This window comes from Pleurodeles waltl, chromosome 5 (genome assembly GCF_031143425.1).
Source record: "Pleurodeles waltl isolate 20211129_DDA chromosome 5, aPleWal1.hap1.20221129, whole genome shotgun sequence".
In the NCBI taxonomy this organism is placed as follows: domain Eukaryota; kingdom Metazoa; phylum Chordata; class Amphibia; order Caudata; family Salamandridae; genus Pleurodeles; species Pleurodeles waltl.
In genome coordinates, this window is record NC_090444.1 from 1,490,477,540 (window position 1) to 1,490,500,116 (window position 22,577).

General features: G+C 45.2%; 1 protein-coding gene across 1 annotated transcript in view; it reads left to right on the top strand.

Annotated features, from left to right (window-relative positions):
- Positions 1-22,134, top strand: part of BMP5 (bone morphogenetic protein 5) — an 808,157-nt gene extending 786,023 nt beyond the window's left edge. The window contains exon 7 of the mRNA XM_069235783.1: positions 21,417-22,134. Within this exon, the coding sequence (XP_069091884.1) occupies positions 21,417-21,566 (150 nt within the window). The 3' untranslated portion in view covers positions 21,567-22,134. The remainder of the gene's footprint in view (positions 1-21,416) is intronic.
- The last annotated feature ends 443 nt before the right edge of the window (positions 22,135-22,577 follow it).

Consider the following 22,577-nt stretch of genomic DNA (forward strand, 5'->3'; position numbering starts at 1 on the left):
CCAAATGGCCAATTTAGTTTACTTGTATGTCGCTAGTAAAGTGGTACTACATGTGCCCAGGGCCTGTAACTGAAATGTTACTAGTGGTGATGCAGCACTGATTGTGCCACCTACTAAGTAGCCCATTAAACCCATTAAACAAGTCTCAGGCCTCCCATTGCAGCCTGTCTGTGGATTTCTAAACTGCAAGTTCAACCTGGCAAGGTAAGCCTCTTGCCAGGCCCAAATAACCCATTGTAATATAGATGTCGCCTCTAGGTTAGGTCCTACATAGCCCAGAGGGCAGAGGGCAGTATATTTAAAAATTTGGACACGCACATTTAAGTTTTATGTGTTTTGGTAGTGAAAACTCTAAAATTAGTATTTCACTACTGTGAGGCCTACTTCTGCCTTAGGATAACGTTAAGTTACTTTATTACATTTAAAAAGTTGAAAGCAGGTGGACAGGTCGAATTTGGTGTTTAAAGGATTGTACTCACAAGCTCTCTTTAATGGTAATGTTGAATTTAACCACAGTCTGAAAATGCCACTTTTTAGAAAGTCAGCATTTTCTGTCCCAACCATTTAGGGGGTCATTCTAACTCCGACAGAACACCGCTCCGCGGTCGGAAGACCGCCGCGGTGATTCTGTGTTTCCCGCTGGGGTGGCGGGCGACCGCCAGAAGGCCGCCCGCCAGCCCAGCGGGAAACCCCTTCCCACGAGGAAGCCGGCTCCGAATGGAGCCGGCGGAGTGGGAAGGTGCGACGGGTGCAGTTGCACCCGTCGCGAATTTCAGTGTCTGCTAAGCAGACACTGAAATTCTTTGTGGGGCCCTCTTATGGGGGCCCCTGCAGTGCCCATGCCACTGGCATGGGCACTGCAGGGGCCCCCAGGGGCCCCACGACACCCCATACCGCCATCCTGTTCCTGGCGGGCGAACCGCCAGGAACAGGATGGCGGTATGGGGTGTCGGAATCCCCATGGCGGCGCAGCAAGCTGCGCCGCCATGGAGGATTCCTGAGGGCAGCGGAAAACCGGCGGGAGACCGCCGGTTTTCCTGTTCTGACCGCGGCCACACCGTCGCAGTCAGAATGCCCTGCGGAGCACCGCCAGCCTGTTGGCGGGACCGCCGGGGTCGGAATGACCCCCTTAGTGTCTGCATTCTCATCCTGGGCGACATGACTAAGGGGGTCATTCTAGAGTTCCCCCGACAGAACACCGCTTCGCGGTCGGAAGACCGCCGCAGTGATTCTGTGTTTCCCGCTGTGCTGGCGGGCGACTGCCAGAAGGCCGCCCGCCAGCCCAGCGTGAAACCCCTTCCCACGAGGAAGCCGGCTCCGAATGGAGCCGGCGGAGTGGGAAGGTGCGATGGGTGCAGTTGCACCCGTCGCGAATTTCAGTGTCTGCTAAGCAGACACTGAAATTCTTTGTGGGGCCCTCTTACGGGGGCCCCTGCAGTGCCCATGCCATTGGCATGGGCACTGCAGGGGCCCCCAGGGGCCCCACGACACCCCATACCGCCATCCTGTTCCTGGCGGGCGAACTGCCAGGAACAGGATGGCGGTATGGGGTGTCGGAATCCCCATGGCGGCGCAGCAAGCTGCGCCGCCATGGAGGATTCCTGAGGGCAGTGGAAAACCGGCGGGAGACCGCCGGTTTTCCTGTTCTGACCGCGGCCAAACCGCCGCGGTCAGAATGCCCTGCGGAGCACCGCCAGCCTGTTGGCGGTGCTCCCGCCGACCAAGGACCGCCGGGGTCGGAATGACCCCCTAAGTGTAGCTGGCAGATCAGACAGTGAGACAATGGTAAGATAGGTGTTGGCAGGTTGGACCACTCTGAGTTAATGGGGGGAGGTGCTGTCACTCACCACACTTACACATCACAAAGATCCTGCCTGAGCACTCCAACAATGGAACAGGATGCCTGACACATAAGGAGGGTGAAAACCTCTAGAATCTTCTACTTCAATGTGGACACCAGGTATAAATATAAGACATTTAGACCAAAATCTTAATTACACTTCTGGACCTGCAGACTCTGCCAGGACCAATGACTGCCATGCTGCAGAAAGGACTGCCACTCTGATTAATTGCTGCTCCGATGGACTGCTGCCCTGCTGTGCTAACCTGCCGCCCTTTTTCCTCTTGCCTGGGTGAAAAAGACTGGGCCTGGATTTCTAAATCCAGGGCTCCAGAGTGACTCCAAGAGCTAGTTGGTTGGTCTCCTAATCAGAAGCCTCAGGGAGATAACAGAATTTCAAAAACTTGAATCCAGCACCTGGACTCTGCCGCCTATGAGTCCTGCCCTCTCAAGTGGTGCCACCCCCATCCTGGATCCTTGGAAGTGGGCCTGAAGGTGCTCTACCAGCCTTTCTGTGAATCCAGCAAAACTGACACATCTCCTCTGTGGTGTGACACAAGTCCCATAGAATTGGTGCATCGCCTTTGTTGCTTGACGCATTGCCTTTAAAACCGACACATCACCTATGCCGTGCAGACTTCCCTGGACAAAGGACTTCACATTGCCCATTACAGACCATCTGAGCTGATGAATGTTCAGACAAGGACTTCACCTCCCCCAGTACAGCCCATTGGAACTGCCACTGCATGATGCATCCCAACGCAAGGACACCACCGCTCACTTTGCAGCTCCCAGAACCGCCACTTGGCAATTAAATTAAACTCCTAAAGAATTTGTAGCTGGCACAGGTTAGGGTTTGAGATTGATTTTAAGAGAGGTTGAGAGGAAAAGGGATTCTATTTCTGGGAATTTAGTAGAAGAAAGTAATCTTGCATTCAAGTTTGTAGCTGGCGTAAGCACTTTGTTAGGATGGTGATGTTTATTATTGATGTTTTAAGATGTTGTTAAATGTTAAAGGTGTATTGGTGCAATGATACAACTTAGTTTTTGAATAGAGCTTAGTAGGTGTATGTCACATTTGACAAGGTGAGAGCTAAGATTCATCCCTGTGCGACACGAAAAAACTGCTCTGACAATGGAGGAGATGTGGCCACCAATCTTCATCGCTAGGCATCTATTTGTCACGAAGAATTAAAATGAACCTGGACCCTCGTTTCGATTTGGTGTTCTAGTACTGTTTCACTCTTCTATGATCAGTTGTATCAACATGGACATACTAATTTAGTAGCACTTTTATGAATTAATCACCTTAACGAAAATATGTTAAACACCATCCTGCACTTTTAAGCTTGCTGCTTTAATGCTGATATAGCTTGGTAACTGGAGTGATAGTTGGTGTTGGAAAATGGGTTATTGGTAAGGGCAGGTAGGTACCTACACTTAGCAATAGGCCACTAACCTCCACTAAGGTCCAGTTAGGTCTCAGTAAATTAACCCCAGCTCAACCCTTGGTAGCTTGGCAACGAGCGTCAAGGCTTAACTTAGGAGACAGAGTGTAAAGCATTCAAATATCACAAAACAGTAATTAAATAAAACAGAGGAAACAGTTTAAAAATCCAAAACCAATTTATAAAAATTGATTATATTTTTATCTTTAAAATGACACCAAAATGAATAAAATCGGATAAGGGGAACCGGAGATATGAATTTTTAAAGAATTATTTATTTTTTAGCGCCTAGAAACAAAAAGCGCCAATTGGGTCATCTGGTTGCACCTCGACCGAGGCAAAGTCAAAAATTAAGGCCGACCGCGATGGACCCCTGCTCGGCTACAGGCCGAGGGAGGCCTCAGTAAAAAGTTTACCTTCACACTTAGGGGGTTATTACAACTTTGGAGGAGGTGTTAATCCGTCCCAAAAGTGACGGTAAAGTGACGGATATACCACCAGCCGTATTACGAGTCCATTATATCCTATGGAACTCGTAATACGGCTGGTGGTATATCCGTCACATTTGGGACGGAATAACACCTCCTCCAAAGTTGTAATAACCCCCTTAGTCTCTTTTTTTGAAGATTTTCTTCAGCGGGACAAAGCTGCCAGTCCAATCCGACCTCCTGGAGCCCTTCTCCGGATACGCGATGCGGGAATCCTCGGTGGAGATTTTTACCTTCGGACTTAGTCATTTTTTCGAGGTGAAAATCCTTCGACCGGGGTAAACCTGGATCTTGATCCGACGTCCCTGGAGCCCTCCTCGGATACGCTGGCTGGAAGGTCCCGGTCAACTTTTTACCTTCGGACTTAGTCTCTTTTTCAGAGATTTTCTTTACCGGGATGAACCAACAAATCAGGCCGGGTCACGGTTGAGGCAAGCCGGCTAGAGTTGCCGCAGTGGGTCAGTCCCTCTATGGAGCTTTTTTCAAAAGTTCTCCAAACTTCTGGGGCTTCTCCCAGATGTCCTTTTAAGGTTCTTTTGGGGTCCACAGCTCACCCCAAGGGTCCAGAAGATCTGAGATGGTCCTTGGGGGGGTGCAGACTACAACTCCCAGAATGCACCTGGCACAAACTCCTTTTTGGCCACTGGACAGTGGTCAGCTGGTTGCTTTCTTCAGGAGTTGGTGCAGGGAACTCTGGTTAACAATTTTTCACCTGTAGCAAAGAGGGAGTCCCTCCTTGAACCAGTTGAAGCCAGGCAAAGTCCTTCTTTTGGTGAAGTCCAGGTGTGCAGCTGGTGCAGTCCTTCTGAGTGCAGGTTCCAGGTGCAGGCCAGGGGTCCAGCAGGGCAGTCCTTCTTCTTCTGTAGTTCTTCCTTGTTGGATGTGGTAGGGAACTGAGGTGTGGGTGCATGTCTGCCAGTTTTATCCTTGCTCCTGGGTGAAAAGCAGGGGGGTCCTGGTTCTCCAATCAGGTGCAGGGTCCTCCCCCCTGTGATGACCACTTTCTGGGAAGTGTGGCAAAAATCCATCCCAGGATGCAACATTCTCCAAAAATCTATCATGGCTGAATCTGATTTTTGGAGGTTACATATGGCTGAGTCCCACCCACCGGTGTGGCTAAAAATCATAAACACACCCCTCTCCTGCCCTCTCCTAATCTAATCAAGGGGGCACCTAGTTGTCTGGGGTTGCAGGATGTGGGGGTGTTGCTGGTTGCTCCAAATGTCCTTCTCTGGCTTTGAAGACCAGTTTGGCAGCCCTCCCCCTTCCTGCCTCACCATCTGCTGAGGGGAGATTCCCTCTCACAGGCACATTCCTTTGTGTGCAGCCAGGCCACTTCACACCACATCAATGCAGCCTGGCCAGGCTGCTAGAGGCTGGCCAATCAGAGTGCAGCAGCAAAAACAATGCAGGGCTGAAATTGGCAACTTTTCAGGTAAAGTTTAAAACTCTTAACCTGAACAAGTTATATTAAATCCAACAACTGGAATTTGTAGGATTTATTACAACAATTAATTTGATACCAAACTCTTGGTATCCATCATTTAAGGGGACTTTAAAAATTCAAATAAAGTCTCCCCATTCTAGCCTATGAAGGCCATTTACTACAATGAGGGAAATACGAATTTGGCTGTTTTTACCTCACCAGGGCTTATTAAACAATTTTTATAGGGTCCCTGCTTATAGTTACATTGCACCCAGCCCTAGGGGCACATAGGGCACACCTTAGGGGTGACTTATATGTAAAAATAAGGTAGTTTAAGACTTTGGAACTACTTTTAATTCCAAAGTCGAATTTGCATATAACTTTAATTTAAAAGCAGCCAGCAAGGCAGGCCCGCCTTTAAAATGACACTGGGCACCTCAGCAGTGCACCTATGGGTGCACTACCTATGCTGTGGTCCCTAAACCTACATGCCCTTCCACATACTAGGGACTTATACGTAGGTTAACTTAGCCAATTATAATTAGCCTAATTTGCATATTGATTTTACACAGAGCAAAGGCCCTGGGACTGGTTAGCAGTACCCAGGGCAACATCAGAGTCAGGAAAACACCAGCAAAAAGTAAAAAACGGGGGCAAAAAGTTAGGGGGCCTCTGCAATCAGCCCTGTTTTCTCACAGTTGGCCTGTGTCAGAATCCCTTTAAGTGGGCCCTGGGGCACGCAGGGGTTTCTGGGCCTAACCCTGGTGGTTGATGCCTTTTACACCTGATGCCGTGGGACCTGTTCTACTATCAATCCTGCTCAACTTGGCCAACAACCCCTTCTGTACTTGACTCTCCGTGGTGGCTTTGGTCAAGAAGTCAAGGCTCCCCATGAGTGGTGTAGATACAGGTCAGTGAAAACGACTTGAGTCAAAGTGAAAACAGTAGGAATAATAAATAAATGTCCAGCAAATACAGGCTTTTATAAGAAAAATAGTATTTTATTGGTAACTATACACATGCAAAGAAGTCCAACATTCAGAAGCAACAACTATCTCCATTGAGGTCAGGGCTCTACTTATTGTCAGGGAAACCCCGTCTTACCCTCCTTCGTGTAACCCCGTTGGGGGTTATTCCCCATTCACTTATGCCCACATGTTGGGAATGCAAACTATTAGACTGTACTCAAGAGTTCTCATTTGACTCTTGATGCAGCACAGAAGAGTTCAGTGATGCAGAAGCCTCAATGTGCATCTGCAAGTCCTACTGACATTTGAGAGGTTGAGCTGCTCACAACACACGTGGCAGCACCCGGCCATGCAGACTCTTTCTCCTGAGTGGTGTTTTTAGGGGTATCTCAGTTGTCAGCGCAGCTCCCCGCTCATGAAGACGCTGTAAACTGAATTTGCTCAACAGGGAGGGTGGAGGGAGATCCTTGCTTCAGCTCTCGACAGGAGCTAGCAAGGTTGCAACATCATCCATCATGTCTCCGACAGTCCTCAGTGGTAAGTTGGAGGCAGTTCCCTCAAAGTGTGGATCCAACCTGCCGATCGTATATTCAGTCTACTCTTCAGGTGGCTTCCCCAAAACCTTTGACAACTTTGATACCAGCAGACTCTCTTGGTATACGGGATTGCTGTGGAACGTGGTTATACAGGCACATGCTCTTCCAGCACCAGCGTCCCAGCCCAGATGATCACATGTCTCAGCACTCCTCAAAGTGGTAGCTTTACCAGTGGCCCCCTCTGGCATACGGGGTCACCGCAACACAGCGGTACAGAAATAGAAAGAACCCCACGGTGCACAACACATGGTTCAGTCTATGGTGGCCCTCTCCTGTTATACACCAGTTGCCAAAAACAATCCAGCACATGGCTCATGGCCGGATCAGTGCACAGCTAAATCCTCGCATAGGGAGTCCTCACGGTAGGCCTTCCCTTTGGACCCTGCTCCCTTCAGTGCTCTTCTCTTCCACACAGGGCACAGAGGTCTTGGCAAGCAGATAGGTGGGGTGCTCTAGGGCAGATGATCATGGTATCCCCAGGTGATGTCCCCTCACCCTCCAGGGAGAATAGCAGGCCTTGACACCCAACCATAGTCTCAGGCAGAAGTCAACCTTTTCACACAGCCCATCTGACAGCTTAGTAGATGTCCAATTTATGGGGGCTCAACCTCCCCTTCTTATAATCCTTTCCCAGATACCAAATGTGATTTAGGTTGTGAGCCTCTGAAGTTTTATGTGGGGTTCTGCTTCTTCTGAAGTCACCACTTCTCCTTTTCTTCTTTCTTCATGAAAGATGTCTGTCACAGCAGGGCCAACTCCAATGCTAATTGTCCACAACACAATTCATGTGTTTTTCTAAGCCAATTTTATTTGATTTCATAATTATTTCATGTTAGAAGAAACAGCATTATTAGTACCACCGAAGAGTCCTGGGGCCTTCACACTGGACGTTCTCTGTCACTGTCTATTGAGGGTCATAATCATTGTGCTGGCTTTCTTTAGTGTCTGATCACCTTTACTGGTACGTTAACTCAAGAGAATGTTGCTTTGTTTTTTAATACTATGGGGCTCATTCTGAGCCCGGCGGGCGACGGGAGCCGCCCGCCTGGAGGGAGCCGCCAAATGGCCGCTCCGCGGTCGAAAGACCGCGGAGGCCATTCTGGCTTTCCCGCTGGGCTGGCGGGTGACCGCCAGAGGGCCGCCCGCCAGCCCAGCGGGAAACCCCTCCCCACGAGGAGCCGGCTCCAAATGGAGCCGGCGGAGTGGGTATGTGCGACGGGTGCAGTGGCACCCGTCGCGTATTTCAGTGTCTGCAAAGCAGACACTGAAATACAAAGTGGGGCCCTCTTATGGGGGCCCCTGCAGTGCCCATGCCATTGGCATGGGCACTGCAGGGGCCCCCAGGGGCCCCACGTCACCCCTCACCGCCATCCTGTGCCTGGCGGTCGGAGCCGCCAGGAACAGGATGGCGGTGAGGGGGTCGGAATCCCCCATGGTGGCGCAGCGGTGCTCCCGCATCCCCGGCCCCGGCGGTCCTTGACCGCCGGGGTCGGAATGACCCCCTATGTGTCTTGACTTTGTGGGTCATCATAGGGGATTTCTAGGTTACTTGTTTAAAGTATTAACTTCTGCTTTGTATCAAAACATTCAAGCACTGCTGCTTTAAACTGTAGTATACAACAAAAATGGGCCCACTGGACCAATACAATAAATTACATATCAATCTACTAATTTACATGCACATGCATCTCCATCAACCAAAAGCAACATACAATTGATACATTGCTACTTATCTGCTAATCTTCTTTCAGAAGTGATTATGAAGTGAGCTGATATTGTGATTGTTTCAAAGCCTTAACCTATCTACTTTGTGTTGTTTAATTTATGTACTTAATTTACATTCAATACATTTGATAGATAAGTTTAATTAAATTCGTACTGTCAAGAAATCAAATAAATCTATTTTCTGAATGAATCAGGTTAAACTATTTAAATGAGGAAATGACAACATCCATAAACAATAGGTAACATATGCTGACTTTTATTGGTAGTTCTTCATAGGTGACATGTAGTTTGTATACCTTGAGTGCCACACATCATAACAGAAAGAAATATTGATTCTTACATTTTTAAACTTTAAAGTAATACACTGTTGGGTATCTGGGAGGCTCAAACCCTACATTAGGTATAAAAAACACCCTTTAGTAAGTATTTTGGGGCAGACTGAACATGTGTAAGTTAAGGTTATCAGTCAAAACTAGCTTAGTTTAGTACAGAGTCAAATAAGTTCCAATATTTTTTTTTAATTTAGTTAACAATGGCATCAACTCAGTTCATAATTTCTCCATGTTCCTCTTTATGCATATTTAGAGAAAAAGTATGATAGTGCATAAGACACATAGGGCCATACATTATTATATGATGATCTCTTCTATATCATATCATTTATTCATTTAGAGAAAGACCAAACAAGGGGTTGGGCAGACCAGCAACTCAGCAGAATGGCAGTGCTTACAGCAGCATAGCAGTCCTTCCTAGCAGACTATCAACAGATCCAGAAGTGTAATGAGTTGGTGGTGTCAGAGTTGCAGTACTTACACCTAGTTGGGGTTTTGAAGTGGGAAGACTTCAACAAAAGGTCTTTGAAGTGCACAGAGGTCCTCCCTTCCAGCCCTGGTTCCAGACTTAGTTCAGGGGGTATGCAGTCCTTTGTGTGGGAACAGGAATCTGCCTATTCAGGTGTAAGTGTCAGCCACTCCCTGCCATCCTGCCCAGGACGGCCCATCAAGTTGTAGATGGCCCATCAGTCACATCTAAGTTCCTTTTTTGTGTGCCAGTCTAAAGGGAATGCACAAGCCCCCCTGTCACCCCACCCTTGATACATATAGGAGACAGGCAGCAGGCACCAAATGGCTAAAGTAAGAAAATTCCAACTTTCTAAAAATGGCATTTTCACAACTGCTTTTTAAAATCTCATTTCACCATAAGTTGTGATTTTAAATTGTGATTCCAGAGACACCAAACTTGACAAACTTATCTCTTTCAGAAAATGAATTACACTGATAAAATGTAATAAGATAACCCCAATGTTATCCTATGGGACACATAGATGCGCAATGACTTCAAGAGTTTTTCACTATCAGGACATGTAAAACCTAAAAGTTTAATTCTTACCTTTTAAATATATTGCAACCTCCACTCTGGGTTGACCAGAGTCTACGTCAGAGGTGACATATATTTATAAAAACAGGAAGTTAGGCCTGCCTAAAGGGTTATTTTACCAGGTTGACATGGCCCTGTATACACAGGATCTACAATGGTGGGCCTGAGATATGTCTAGGGACTACTTAAATTGGTGGCACAATCAGTCCTGCAGGTCCCTAAGTAGCATTTAAATTACAAGCCCTGGGCATATTTACTGCACATCATCAGGGACTTATAAGTAAATTAAATGTGCCAATTGAGGTGAAGCCAATTTACCATGATTTAGGGGAAAAAGCACAAGGACTTTAGCACTGGTTAGCAGTCCTAAAGCCAGCAAAAATGAGTTCAGAAAAGTAGAGGAAGTAGGCAACACGTTGGGGGGAAGATGACCCTGGGCTGTGATGTCTAACCCATGCTCCCCCAACTGAAAGTGGGGAGAGATACCCAACCCATGAGAGTTCTCTTCAATAAGGTGAAAAAACCTGGAAATACCATCAGCATTGGCGTGTTCTGATTCAGGATGGTGTGCCACTGTAAAGTCCATTCCCTCTAGGGAGATGGACCACCTCAACATCTTGGGATAGATTTTCACCCCTCATCTGCATGATCCATCTGAAGGGCCTGTGGTCTGTGTGAACCAGGAAGTGGGTCCCAGACAGCTATGGTCTCAACTTCTTCAGTGCCAGCACTACAGCAATAGCATCTCTTTCATTTGCACTCTACCTCTGTTCCTGTAGAAGTACCTTCTTATTAATGAAGGCTACTGGTTTATTTAGCTGTGCTAAGGGCTGCTCCTGTGCCATGCTCTGAAACATCCGTTTGTACAATGAATTGCTTAAAGAAATTAAAATTCCTTGAGCACGGCGCTGTACACATGGCTTCCTTTAGGGTGCTTAAGGCTTTCTGACAAGCCTTTGTCCAGAGCACCAATCTGGACTGCTTCTCCAAAGTCAGCTCAGTAAAGGGGGCCACATTGGCGCCATAATCCTTAACACATCTTCTGTAGTAGCATGAGCCTACGAAGGCCCTGACTTCTGGTTGGGTTTCAGGTGGTTGCCAAGCTATGATAGTCTCAATCATGGACTGGAGGGACAGCACCTTGTCCCACCTACCAGGTGGTTCCAAATACACCATGGAAACCTGCCCCATCTGGCACATACTGGCCTTGATGGTCAGGCCTGCCTGTTGCAGGACCTGAACCACCTTGTAGAGGTGCCGCAGGTGCTCCTCCCATCTGGAACTCTAGACAGCAATGTCATCTAGGTAGGCTGCACAAAAGGGCTCCTTAACAGCAAGGACCTGTTACACCAACCTTTGAAAGGTACAAGGGTAATTTTTAGATCCAAAGGGCATCACCTACATCTAGAAGTGGCCTTCTGGGGGAGAAAATGCTGAGCTCTCCTCAGCTCCCTCAATCAGGGCGACCTGCCAGTACCCTTATGTCAAATCAAATGTACTGAGGAATTTGGCAGTGCCCAGCCTGTCAATAAGCTCATCAGCTCAATGGATGAAGTGCGCGTCAATCCTGGTGGCTGAGTTGAGTCTTTGATAGTCCTTACAGAACTGGCATTCTGGTGTGGTGCCCGGTGGGGCAGCTTTTGGCAGCAACACAACAGGACTGGACCAGGGACTATTAGAGGGCTCAATATTCCCTAAAACCAACCTCTTGGAGAATTCCTTCTTGATGCTGACTCTCCCCCGTCTGACAACCTGTACATTTTGTTCTTGACAAGGGTGCTGTCTTATGTGTCAATATCATGGACACACAGATGCATGAGTCCGGGGTGAGTGAGAACAGAGAGGCAACTGTCCTAGCAACTGGTAATGGTCACCTCATTGTTCCCTCGCTGTTATGGGGTTAGGGTGGTAGAGAGGTTAACACACTCCACTGACCCATCGTGGTACTGTTCAGTGAAGAGGTCAGATAGAGGTTCACTCTCCTCTTCCACTCCCTCATCTGTCGTGAGGAGCAGTCTCACTTCGGACCTCTCAAAGTGAGACTTAAGTCTCTTTACATGGAGTACACATAGGGGGTATCTAGGGATCTGGTGGTCCACCAAGATAATGCCCCCTTGTGCTCCTTGATTTTGTATAGGCCAGTTCAGTGGTCTGAGAGAGTTCTGGGCTCTACTTGCTCCACAGCCCACACTTTATGGTCAGGCTGAAACTCCAACAGTGGCCTTCTAGTCATACCAGAGTGTAATGACCTTTTGGCTTGCCTTAAGATTGCTTTTAGCCTTCTTCTATAAGTGGTGCATCTAGTTGCTGAGGGCCAGCATGTAGCTGAGCACATCCCGGGAGGGCATTTCTTGGGAGCTTTCTCCCATCTCTTCTTGATAAGCTCAGAGGTCCCCTAACAGGTTGGCCAAAGAGGATTTCAGACAATCTGAAACCTACTCCTTTCAGTGTCACCTCCCTGTAGGCAAAGAGAAGGAATGGCAAAAGGACATTTCACTTATGCCTCATGAGCTCAGGTAGACCCATAATTATAATCACACTACTAGAGACTTGTGAGGGAGATTAGAGAAATATATTTGGTGGGAAGCGTCCCATACTAGCTCCCTCCTTTGAAAAAACCCATACTTTTGTGTGGTAACTAGACCCATAATTATGCCATTCAAGGGCTTGTTGAATCTCTTCACAAGACCATTGGTTTGGCGGTGACAGGGTGTGGTGAACCTGCGAGTTACACCACACTCATTCCACATGGACTGCCTCTGTGAGACACTACCTTCTTGAGGAACTCAATATGGGTGAAGATCTCCATCAGAGCCTTAACCACCACAGGTGCGGTTGCTGACCTCAGATGGGATGGCCTGTAGGTAGTGGATGCATGGCACACCAAGACCAGGACAAATCTGTTGCCTAAGGCTGTGTTGGGGTCCAAGGGTCCAATGATGCCAATGCCCACCCTTTTAAAGGGACTGCCAATTACTTATAGTGTGGTCAGGGGAGCTTTGTGCTTTTCCCCTGGCTTTCCATTGGCCGGCAGGTAGTACAAGACCTACAGAATGCATCTGAGACTGTCTTCATTCTGAGCCAATAAAAGTGAGATAGTCCTGGCGAAGGTTTTGTCTTGCCACAAATGTCCTCCCAGGGGTACATTGTGAGCCAAACCCAGTAAGAAGGTCCGGTAACACTGGGTGACCACAAACACATGGGCTGCCCTAGTACCAGGAGTCTTAGGCCAGCTATAGAGGAGACCATTCTCCCAGTAGATTAGCTGATCCAGAGAGGCTTCACCTGCTGCATGGGCTGAGGCCTGTCACCTCAAGCCCTCAAAAGTGGGATGCTCCTTCTTCTCATGGCAGAATTCCTCCGTGGTGGGCCCTCCCTCAACCTGCCAGCTAGCAACCTCAAGTAAGTCACCTGGGATGGCAATGTCCTCCTCGGTTGGGAATTTCAGGGGCTGGTATCCCATGCCCCGCCCCTCTCCTTGGCAGCTGTATGGGCCATTGTTCAAGGCTCCAGAAGCCCATAACTCCCTACTTGGCAGCCATGGACTGCATGGCCACACTGACCCATTTAGGCAATTTAATCATCTTCAAGTGACTCCTGAGCTCTACCTCCCACCAGGCAGATTGCTCCAGTTCATTGACTGACAAACAATCAATAGCCTTGGCAGGGCTCGCAGCAAATTTCAGAGAACCTGAGACCCCCCACTCAAAGGGAACCAGAGCTACCAGTAGATGGCTAGATGTCTCTCACAATTGTTGCCAACTGTGACTTTCTGGAATGTGTGTGGTAGGATCTGCTCTTCAGAAACCAGCTGACACTTGACAGTAGCCCTGCTGGCTCTTGTGTCTCACAGAGCCTCCACCCATTGCCTCTTAATGGTGACCCACTGCCTATACTTGGAAGTATTTGTAGGTATGTGGACTTTTGGCACTATTTCTCCCCCTCCCCCGGGAAACTAGGGTAACCTATGTATGTCCCTCAAGCTAACTGGGACCACCTCCTACCTGAGTGCTACACTCGCCAATCCTGGTGTTTGCGCACCGGTGGTGGGCTGTGAACTCTTGGGACATTTGTAGTCACCTTTGAAGTGCCCATACCTTTAGCATTCAGTATATTGGGGTTCAAACCTGCCTGTCTTATGATCAGTGAACCCCTTCTTATTGAGAGTGACCACCACTGTTTGGTTTAGAATTATTTTTGGGACCTTTTGAGAACTCCTTATTTTTAGATTTGTATCTCCCCTCTTTCTTCTGTTGGGAACCCTAACTACATTTGTGGTTGTGCCTCCCGATACCTTTTGAATACTTTGGTGCTAGTCCAGAGGTCTACCTCCTCAGCAAGCATTCGGGGGTCAGTCAGCTTACTGTCTCCTATGTGCTAGCACAACTCAGGAAAACAGATACTGAGCATGTGCTCTCTCATGATTAAATTGCACAACCCAATATAATCACTAACCTTGCTACCCCTAAACCACCAATTCAGTGGCTTACTGGAATAATGAACAACATATACCCAGGATTGGCTGGGGGGGGGCTCCTGGCTGTCCCTGAATCTTTGACAATACTTTTCTGAAGTCAGCCCAAATTTGGCAAACAAAATGGCCTTCATATGGGTATGCTTAGTTTGGTCCAGAACCTCTAATGTCAGAGTATGTCCTGTTCAGGTGTTGCTGTGTGTTTCCATAGACCCCCCCCCCCTTCTTCCCCAATGCTCCTCAGGAACCCTATGAACTCTCAGTGAAACTTCAAAGGGAGAAATTCATTTATCATTGTCATCTCTCACCACATAATCGGGCACCAAATTCTTGGCTATACAAACCCTTTTGTCTACATCAGTTACTACATGTATGCTGCCACCATCACTACTAGAATATCTCTGCCTGGCCTTGATAACTAGCTCTTTTAGACTCAGTTCGTGAGCCAGTAGAAGTTTCTTCTCTGCTTAGTCCCTCTCAGCCTTTTTCTCCTCACCCTCAATTTTTAATTTGGCCATCTTCAGCTTGAATTTTCTCTCCTCCTTCCTCCCCTCTCAGCTAGAGTGGGGATAGGCCATTAGAGGGAACACTGCTTCCTGCCTCTCATGGGGAGCTCAATTTCAGAGATTTCACCCTCAGCCCGTGCAGATGATTCCTCAGAAAATAAATTCTCAGGCTCTCTCAATCCATCATTCTTAGCATGGGCTTCTGCCCAGGTCCTCGGCGTCTTTTGCAATTCCACCTTATTTATGGCACTCTGGGCAGGAACCCCCATCTCCTTGCAAATGTCCCTAAACAGGGCCACTGTGTAGGTTTCCTAACTGGCCAGCTTAAATCCCATGTCTACAGTTGTAGAACCAGCAGCCAAAGACATGATTTTGAGGAAAAATTCAAAAAATGCCAAACAGGGAGACTTTAAAATTTTAAATGGTCTTGATGTGGATGGGTAGTGTATACCAAGTTACTGTATGACTGCACAAACACAACTCCTTTCCTAACTGCTGATTATCAGTGTTCAAAGGTTGGTATTTGGTTGGTAGAGCTTTGCACCCTGTCCAAGCAGGACCCGCAGTCCTAGTCAGGGTAAGTCACAAACACACTCTAGGTTAACCTCTGCTCACCCACTGGTAGCTTGGCACAGAGCAGTCAGACTTAAATTAAGAGGAAATGTGTAAACTATTTGTGCATACTTGTGCAAATAAACCACATCAGGTTAGAAGAATAGAGCTTTATTTAATAATTAAAACAAGAACAAAACAACAAAAATCTAATTAGTAGACATCAAGATATGAAGTTTTAAAGAATAGATGTAAAATAGTGCTTAGAAGCAATTAGCACTTATCTGGTCGCCCTGGACTGGGACAAAGTCAAAAGATCAGAGCAACGTCACACAATTGGGCATGGGCCAGATACAGGGACACAGTTGGGCCCGCTAAACCAAGGTACCTTGATTCAGTTTGCATCATTGTCAATGAAGATGTAAGATGCAGCTGAAGCAATGAATTGGTGTCAAGCCACGCAGTGGATGAGATGCATTGATTGTCTCAATGCAACTGTGGCAATGCATCGGTTTCCAGTGACTCGCTGATTTCGAAAGTGATGTGCTACTGCTGCAGTAGGTGATGCACCAATTCTAAAGATGATGTGCTGGTTCCAAAGGTGATGCACCGGGTCCACTCTGCAGCGGCAAGGATGCGGTAGTTCCAACATATGTAAATGTGAAGATGTTCCAGTTCTGATGAGGATGCATGGATTCTGGTTGAAGCAGCACTTTATACCCACTTCCAAGGGCCCAGTTGAAAGAGCAAGACTTTCAGCAAGCAAAGTTAGGGTGATGTAGCAGGGGAGGTTGAAGTCTTTTGTGTCTCTGAGACTTCAGAAAACAGGAAACCAGTCAGCAGGCCATTAAAGTTTCTGGGTTGTAGAGATGCAGGTCCAGTCCTTCTTACTCCCAGACAAGAGGCAGTAGATCAGCATAGCAGGAGTTCAGCAGAGTAGCAGCTCAGCAGAGTAGCAGTCCTTGTAGCAACATAACAGTCCTTCTTCCTGGCAAATTATCCACAGGCCCAGAAGTGTACTGAGTTGGTGGTGTCAGAGGTCCAGTACTATACCCACTTGCCCTTTGAGGTAGAGCAGACTTCAAATAAAGATCTTTGAAGTGCACAGTGGTCCTTTCTTCCGTCCCAGACTCACTACGGGGGTGGGGGGTTATGCATCACTTTGTGTGTGGACATCTCACTGCCTATTCAGGTGTAAGTACCAGCCCCTCCCTCACATCTTGCAAAGGATGGCCCAAGAGGCTGTGTATGACCCATCGGTCACACCCAAGTGCCACTTGTGTATGGCTGTCTAGAAGAAATTCACAAGCCCAGCTGTCAGCCCACCCCAGACATGTATTGGAGACAGACAACAGATTCCAAGTGACTAAGGTAAGAAAATACCAACTTTCTGAAAGTAGCATTTTCAGAACTGCAATTTAAAATCTGTTCTCTTCCAGATTGTGAATTATAGTTATAAAATGTAATAAGGTAATCACAGTATTATCCTATGGAAATAGTCACTGCTGCAGTGAAAAATTACTTTGGGAGTTTTCCACTACTGGGACATTTAGAACTTAAAAGTACATGTCCTGCCTTATAAATACATTGCACCCTACCCTCTGTGTTGTCCAGAGCCTTGCTTACAAGTGAGGTATATTTATGAAAAGAAAAGGTTTGGGCCTGGCAAAAGGGTTAATTTTCGAGGTTGACATGGCTACTGGTTGGAGGGCTACTTAAGTGGGTGGAACAATCATTGCTGCAAGCTCACAAACAGCATATAATCTGCCTGCCCTGGGCACATACAGTGCACTTTACTATGGATTATAATTATGGGAAATATGCCAATTGGGGTTAAGCCAATGTTACCATGATTTAGGGGAGAGAGCACAAGTACCTTAACACTTTTTAGCAGTGGTGAAGTGCACAGAGTCCTAAAGCCATCAAAAATTGAGGTCAGAAAATTGGAGGACATAGGCAAAAAGTTGGGGGAAGGTTACTGTAATGCTGTCATGCCTAACATTACAAATATCAAATCTATCCAATGGTGAATTTGCAATTATGCTTCTTTTGGAAGATCATCTCATTGTTCTGCATAGCCTGTCACATTGTACTCTTCTGATGGCGTGGCAGGGCAATTTTACTGTGTTGTACTTCTGGGTTTCTAACAACCAAATCATCATGTTGCAGAAACTGCTGAAAGAAGAAGTCAGAATGAGCCTGAATCTTTGAGCAATACCATGGAAACCCATCTTCAATGTTCTCCCCTAGCTACCAGTGGATTTAGGGATCAAGTTTAAATCCTCCTAATGGAAAAGTCTTGGTTACATGCAGACGCGTGCTCACACTACACCCTAGCCAGAAACCTATGATTAACTAAGGTGCTCCTTATCACACCACTTACTTTCAAGAATCAAGACTTTGAGATAGGTACTTTGTATAACAAAGCTCAAGCAATGGGAAGTCCTTAATATGGCAATAAAGGCAGTACTAAATTACATGTGTTTCAAAAAGCTCTAAAGAAAAGGTGTTTAGAGTAGCCTTACTGGGCCTGAAAATAGGTGATGGTGTCTTAGTGACACTGGATAAGGACAGTGCCTCACATTTGGTTGAGATCTTCTTACCCTACACGTAAGTACTTGCTAGTGCACTCTAAACAGAAATACATAATGCTGTGAAGTGACTGTAAAATAACGAACACTACTATGTAAAACCTCTAAATAAATAATAGATTAGGTCTCTTACAGAAATCGTGCCTTGGAGATAGTGGACAGTGTTAATAATTCTTATAGTTTTTTACAATAATTTTTTTATTTATCCTGTCAGCCAAAACTAACTCCTGAAAATGTGACACAATTTCCAAGATCATTACTTCAAAAGAGTTTGTAGGATATTGACATCTTTGGTGTGATGTCTCCCAATTTGTTCTCTGTCTGATTTGCTGATCTTAGCACGTTATGTCCTGTATCCATGCTAAAGGTTAAACAGGAATACACTGTCTGTGCTCCCCTTTAAAAATGGTTAAGTAGTCTTCCCCTGCTTCACATATTTAATTTAAGTGCCTAGTATATGCCATAGAAAATGCAGCTAGGTCCTTGGTGTTAAATGTCAACTGGAGATTGCAGCACCTATTGTGCCTTCCATAGAGTTGGCCTGTAAAACTGGCTTTAGACATACCATGTGTAGCCGAGATGCAGTAGCCTAACCAAACCTGTCAAAATAACACATCCTGACTGGCAGGACACCTTCCTTTTAAATATTAATGCCATCCCAAAGTGCATCTTGATGTCCACAAGGTATAGTTCCTACTATTTAAAAGTGGAACATGTGTAACATTAAATTTGGCAGATTCCTCCAGTGACTAGCCTCCAAAAGCTTTTTTTTCACTGGCTGTGCTTTAACTAGATCCTAGAAAATGTTAAACTATAGATTAGAAACTTTAATCATCAACTTTAGCCAGGAAAGTACTGAAAATGTCATTCAAAGTTTATTTTTCATCTTATAGAAAATGTGATTCTTTCATAAAATTACATTTTTAATATATGTTTGGAAAGTAGCTTTTGGAAAGTTGTCTTTCCCTGTCTCAAGACTGTGGAGGGTTATTTGAATGCCAACAGCTGCCCAGCCAGTGCTTGATCTTAATGAGGCATTCAAGCTCTCCCAGAGCAGAACAATGGCTTTTGCTTGGTGATAGAATGGGCTGGGTGTGGAGCATGTGATCCCTATCAGCTTAGGAAGGACAGGTGGGAAGGTTCCAGGAACTGCATTAACTTGAATTGGGAAGAGGCCCCCGGCCTGGCCATTCACCGTGTAGTGTAAGGAGAGACGTGGAAGGTGGAAAGTCTTTGCTCCATGGATATATTGGAGGCAGCATGGCCCCATAGCAGTTGGAGGGACGGCTGGCCTAGAAACAGTTTGATGTACCTTAGGAGGGCACTGCTCATTTCCCTACACAAACCCTCGACTTGCACACACGCTCTCCTCAAAAGCAGGAGGCTTGTGTAATCTACAGTTTCCCTTAAAACGGTTCAATGTGGGATGGTTTGTAGTAAGACAAACAATATGTACTGTAAAAGTGGGGATTGCCCCTGAAACCTTTTCCTCTTTGGGTAGGGATTATTGAGGAGTCACCCCATCCATCCTTTGTTTAGTGAAACCTACAAAGCTGGTACCCCACCCACAACTTCCCAAAACTCTTTCTGGACATTCAGAAGATTACAAGAGAATTGGACCTGGTGTCTGTGACCTGTGTGGAAACCTGACAAGCTTTATCTGCTCCCATTTGTACCCAGGACTGAGAAGTGAACTTCAATGATCAGTTGGCTGACCACTTTTGTGGCCACAGGAACACACCAAGCTGCAAAAGGCATTTTTCCTGAAGTGACCAGATGACCAGTAACAACTGGACCTAGTCTGGAGCCTGCTGGTGGCCTCTGCTTGAATGAGTCCTCTAGGGACTTTATAAATGGCCCTGAGGACCTGTTCTAGTAACCCCAAAAAGATAGGACTTAGAACATTTTCATCAAAGACATCTGGAGCGTAAGTAGGACCTTGTGACAAGGCTGTCCAATTTTGGTGAAAATTACTTGGATACAACTTCAAGCTTGCTCTGCTGGAGGATTCTGAGCTCCATATAAAAGACTTAGGGCCTAATTTAGAACAGGTGACAGATATCCCACCTGTCAAAATCTAAATTGCATAGAATATAATTGGATACAGATTTTGGGGCACAGAATATCCATCACTGTTGTGACCAAGCAACCCATTTGCCGAGTTCTAAATCAGGCCCTAAGTCAGAAGGTAAACAAACTTGCTCAACGTATCTGACTCGCTCTCCATCATAGTCAGTATGAGAGCACACTTAGGTCCCGGTCACCACTTCCATGGACTATCATTGGTGTTTAGTGCTTTCTGGCAATATTTTTTCCTAAATATTTGAACATTCTTATTACTGATTCCCCTTACTGGAATTTCTCTTTTGGTGTCATTTTGTATTACTTTTGCTTTAGTTTTCCAGTTTGGTTTGGTATTTTTATTAATTGGTGTTTTTACTATATAACTGTTTTGAAATGTCCATTTTTTTTACTCATTGCACAAATATTTCTGCAAAACATGGAGATCAACACCACTAAGGCACAACTGGTCAACCACACTGTAATGCAATCTATTTATTATTTATATTTTATATTTTTGTAGTTTTATACAGCCTTGAATACACTCACAGGGCATTAAAAACCTTCTCAAAGTAGATAATTAACAGTAATTCCAGAGCATACAGCAAAGGCGGCATAAATATACAATTAATAATTAAATACAAGGCAGAAACAATTGCCACAAGAGGGGAAAATACCAAAAAAGATGAAGCACAATGTGATTCACTGTGCTACAGTTGGAATATAAAACATGGGAGCAATATTTTGACATAATTAAAAAAACATACGTATTATGAAATAAAACCTTTGAATGATAGTATACATTAAGAAACTACATTTGAAGTGTGGATTCCATACCTTTCGAAAAGTGGCATGAGGGGGAGATGAGAATTGGTACCTCAAGCTATAGTAGCAAGAGAATGGTTATTCATGAGATTACTCCAAGTCGAGAATAGGGATCAGAAAAGCTAATTCCACCCACGAAAACAAATGCATTTAATTTATTTAGACTTTTAGAAGATGCATGTATCACACTTCTAAAAATAGCTTAACTAAAAAAATATAAAATAGTTCATTCAGGTGCCAAAATGGTATTGAGATTCTGTCGTCTTTAACATAATTTACTGCTAATAAATTAATCTAAGGTAATATTGCTCGTGGGCGACGGCATGTTTCTGACTTATTCATTTACTCTACGGCGAATGTTTACTCGCTACTCATTTGGGGGATGTCATCAGTTGTTTATAGAACTGTGGACTTATACACCAACATTTACAAATTAAGTATCCAAATTACTAACCTTGACACAGTGTCACAGCGAATAAACATATAGTATCCTTCTTTTCAAACACATCCATTTATGTTGTATACATTTTTATTCACAGGTCCACCTCATGTTTCCTGATCACGTTCCGAAGCCCTGTTGCGCACCAACAAAGTTGAACGCCATCTCCGTACTCTACTTCGACGACAGCTCCAATGTCATTTTAAAAAAATACAGAAACATGGTCGTGCGATCCTGCGGATGTCATTAAATTTGGGAAAAGAAAAACTGTGCAAAATTAAGAATCATTTTAAAGGGCCTAAAAGGAGAGAGGCTAGCAGATACAGCAACATCCTTGAACTGAATCCAGTTTACTTCGTTTCTTATGGACAGTATTATGTATATAGTAGGACTTGTTATTTATTTAATAGTATATAGCTTCTTCTGTTTGAACGAAAACGTTAACTGAATGTATACAACAAGCCCACTCTTTCTGCTGCAAAACCTATTATTTGTTCCTGGAATGTAGAGCCCTTTTTCATTCATTTTCAACACTTTGAACAAACATCTTTCGATTATTATTTTTTTCTAAAATTAGACAGAAAAATCTTGTTACTGTTTTATATTGTTATGTGAAATTAAACAAATTTGGTTACTTAGTGCCAATGAAAGCATAATATAGAATATTTATTTAGAGAAGGGCACTAACAAACGAAGGTCGAAAATGCTTGAACAAACACAATTTTTTGTTTTAGAAGTTCTGCTCCATTACACGTGGTGAAAGGTTGAACTGTGTCAGAATGAATAAATGGAAGGTGAAACTGAGAGATCGAGAATAATTGTTTCGACTTTTTTCATTTCTAGGAGCTGCACAACTGTATGAGCGTGCTATGTCCTAGTTTTTGTAAAAACGCTGTAAAGTGAACATAGCTTTGGGAATTTTCAATCTTTCCAAACAGCCACAAAACAACATAAACACGTTGTAGTACAACCTACTTAAATTAATCATGTTCCCTTTTTAGGAAACGGAGCCTGACATTTTTTCACCATTAAAACATGCTCCAAGAAAACAGAAAACACTTGAACAAACCCTTTAGATAGACACACAGACAGAGGTTTCAACAAAATCAGGTACATTTGTTAAGTGGGTCTTAAGGAATTATTACTTAGCTGGTAAATTAGTAAAGATGAGTTTCAAATGATAAATGACAATACAGTTTTGATAATCGGTGAGGTGCTAGCATTAGCCTTGGCTTTTTATTTGCTAATGAAATAAAGTCTT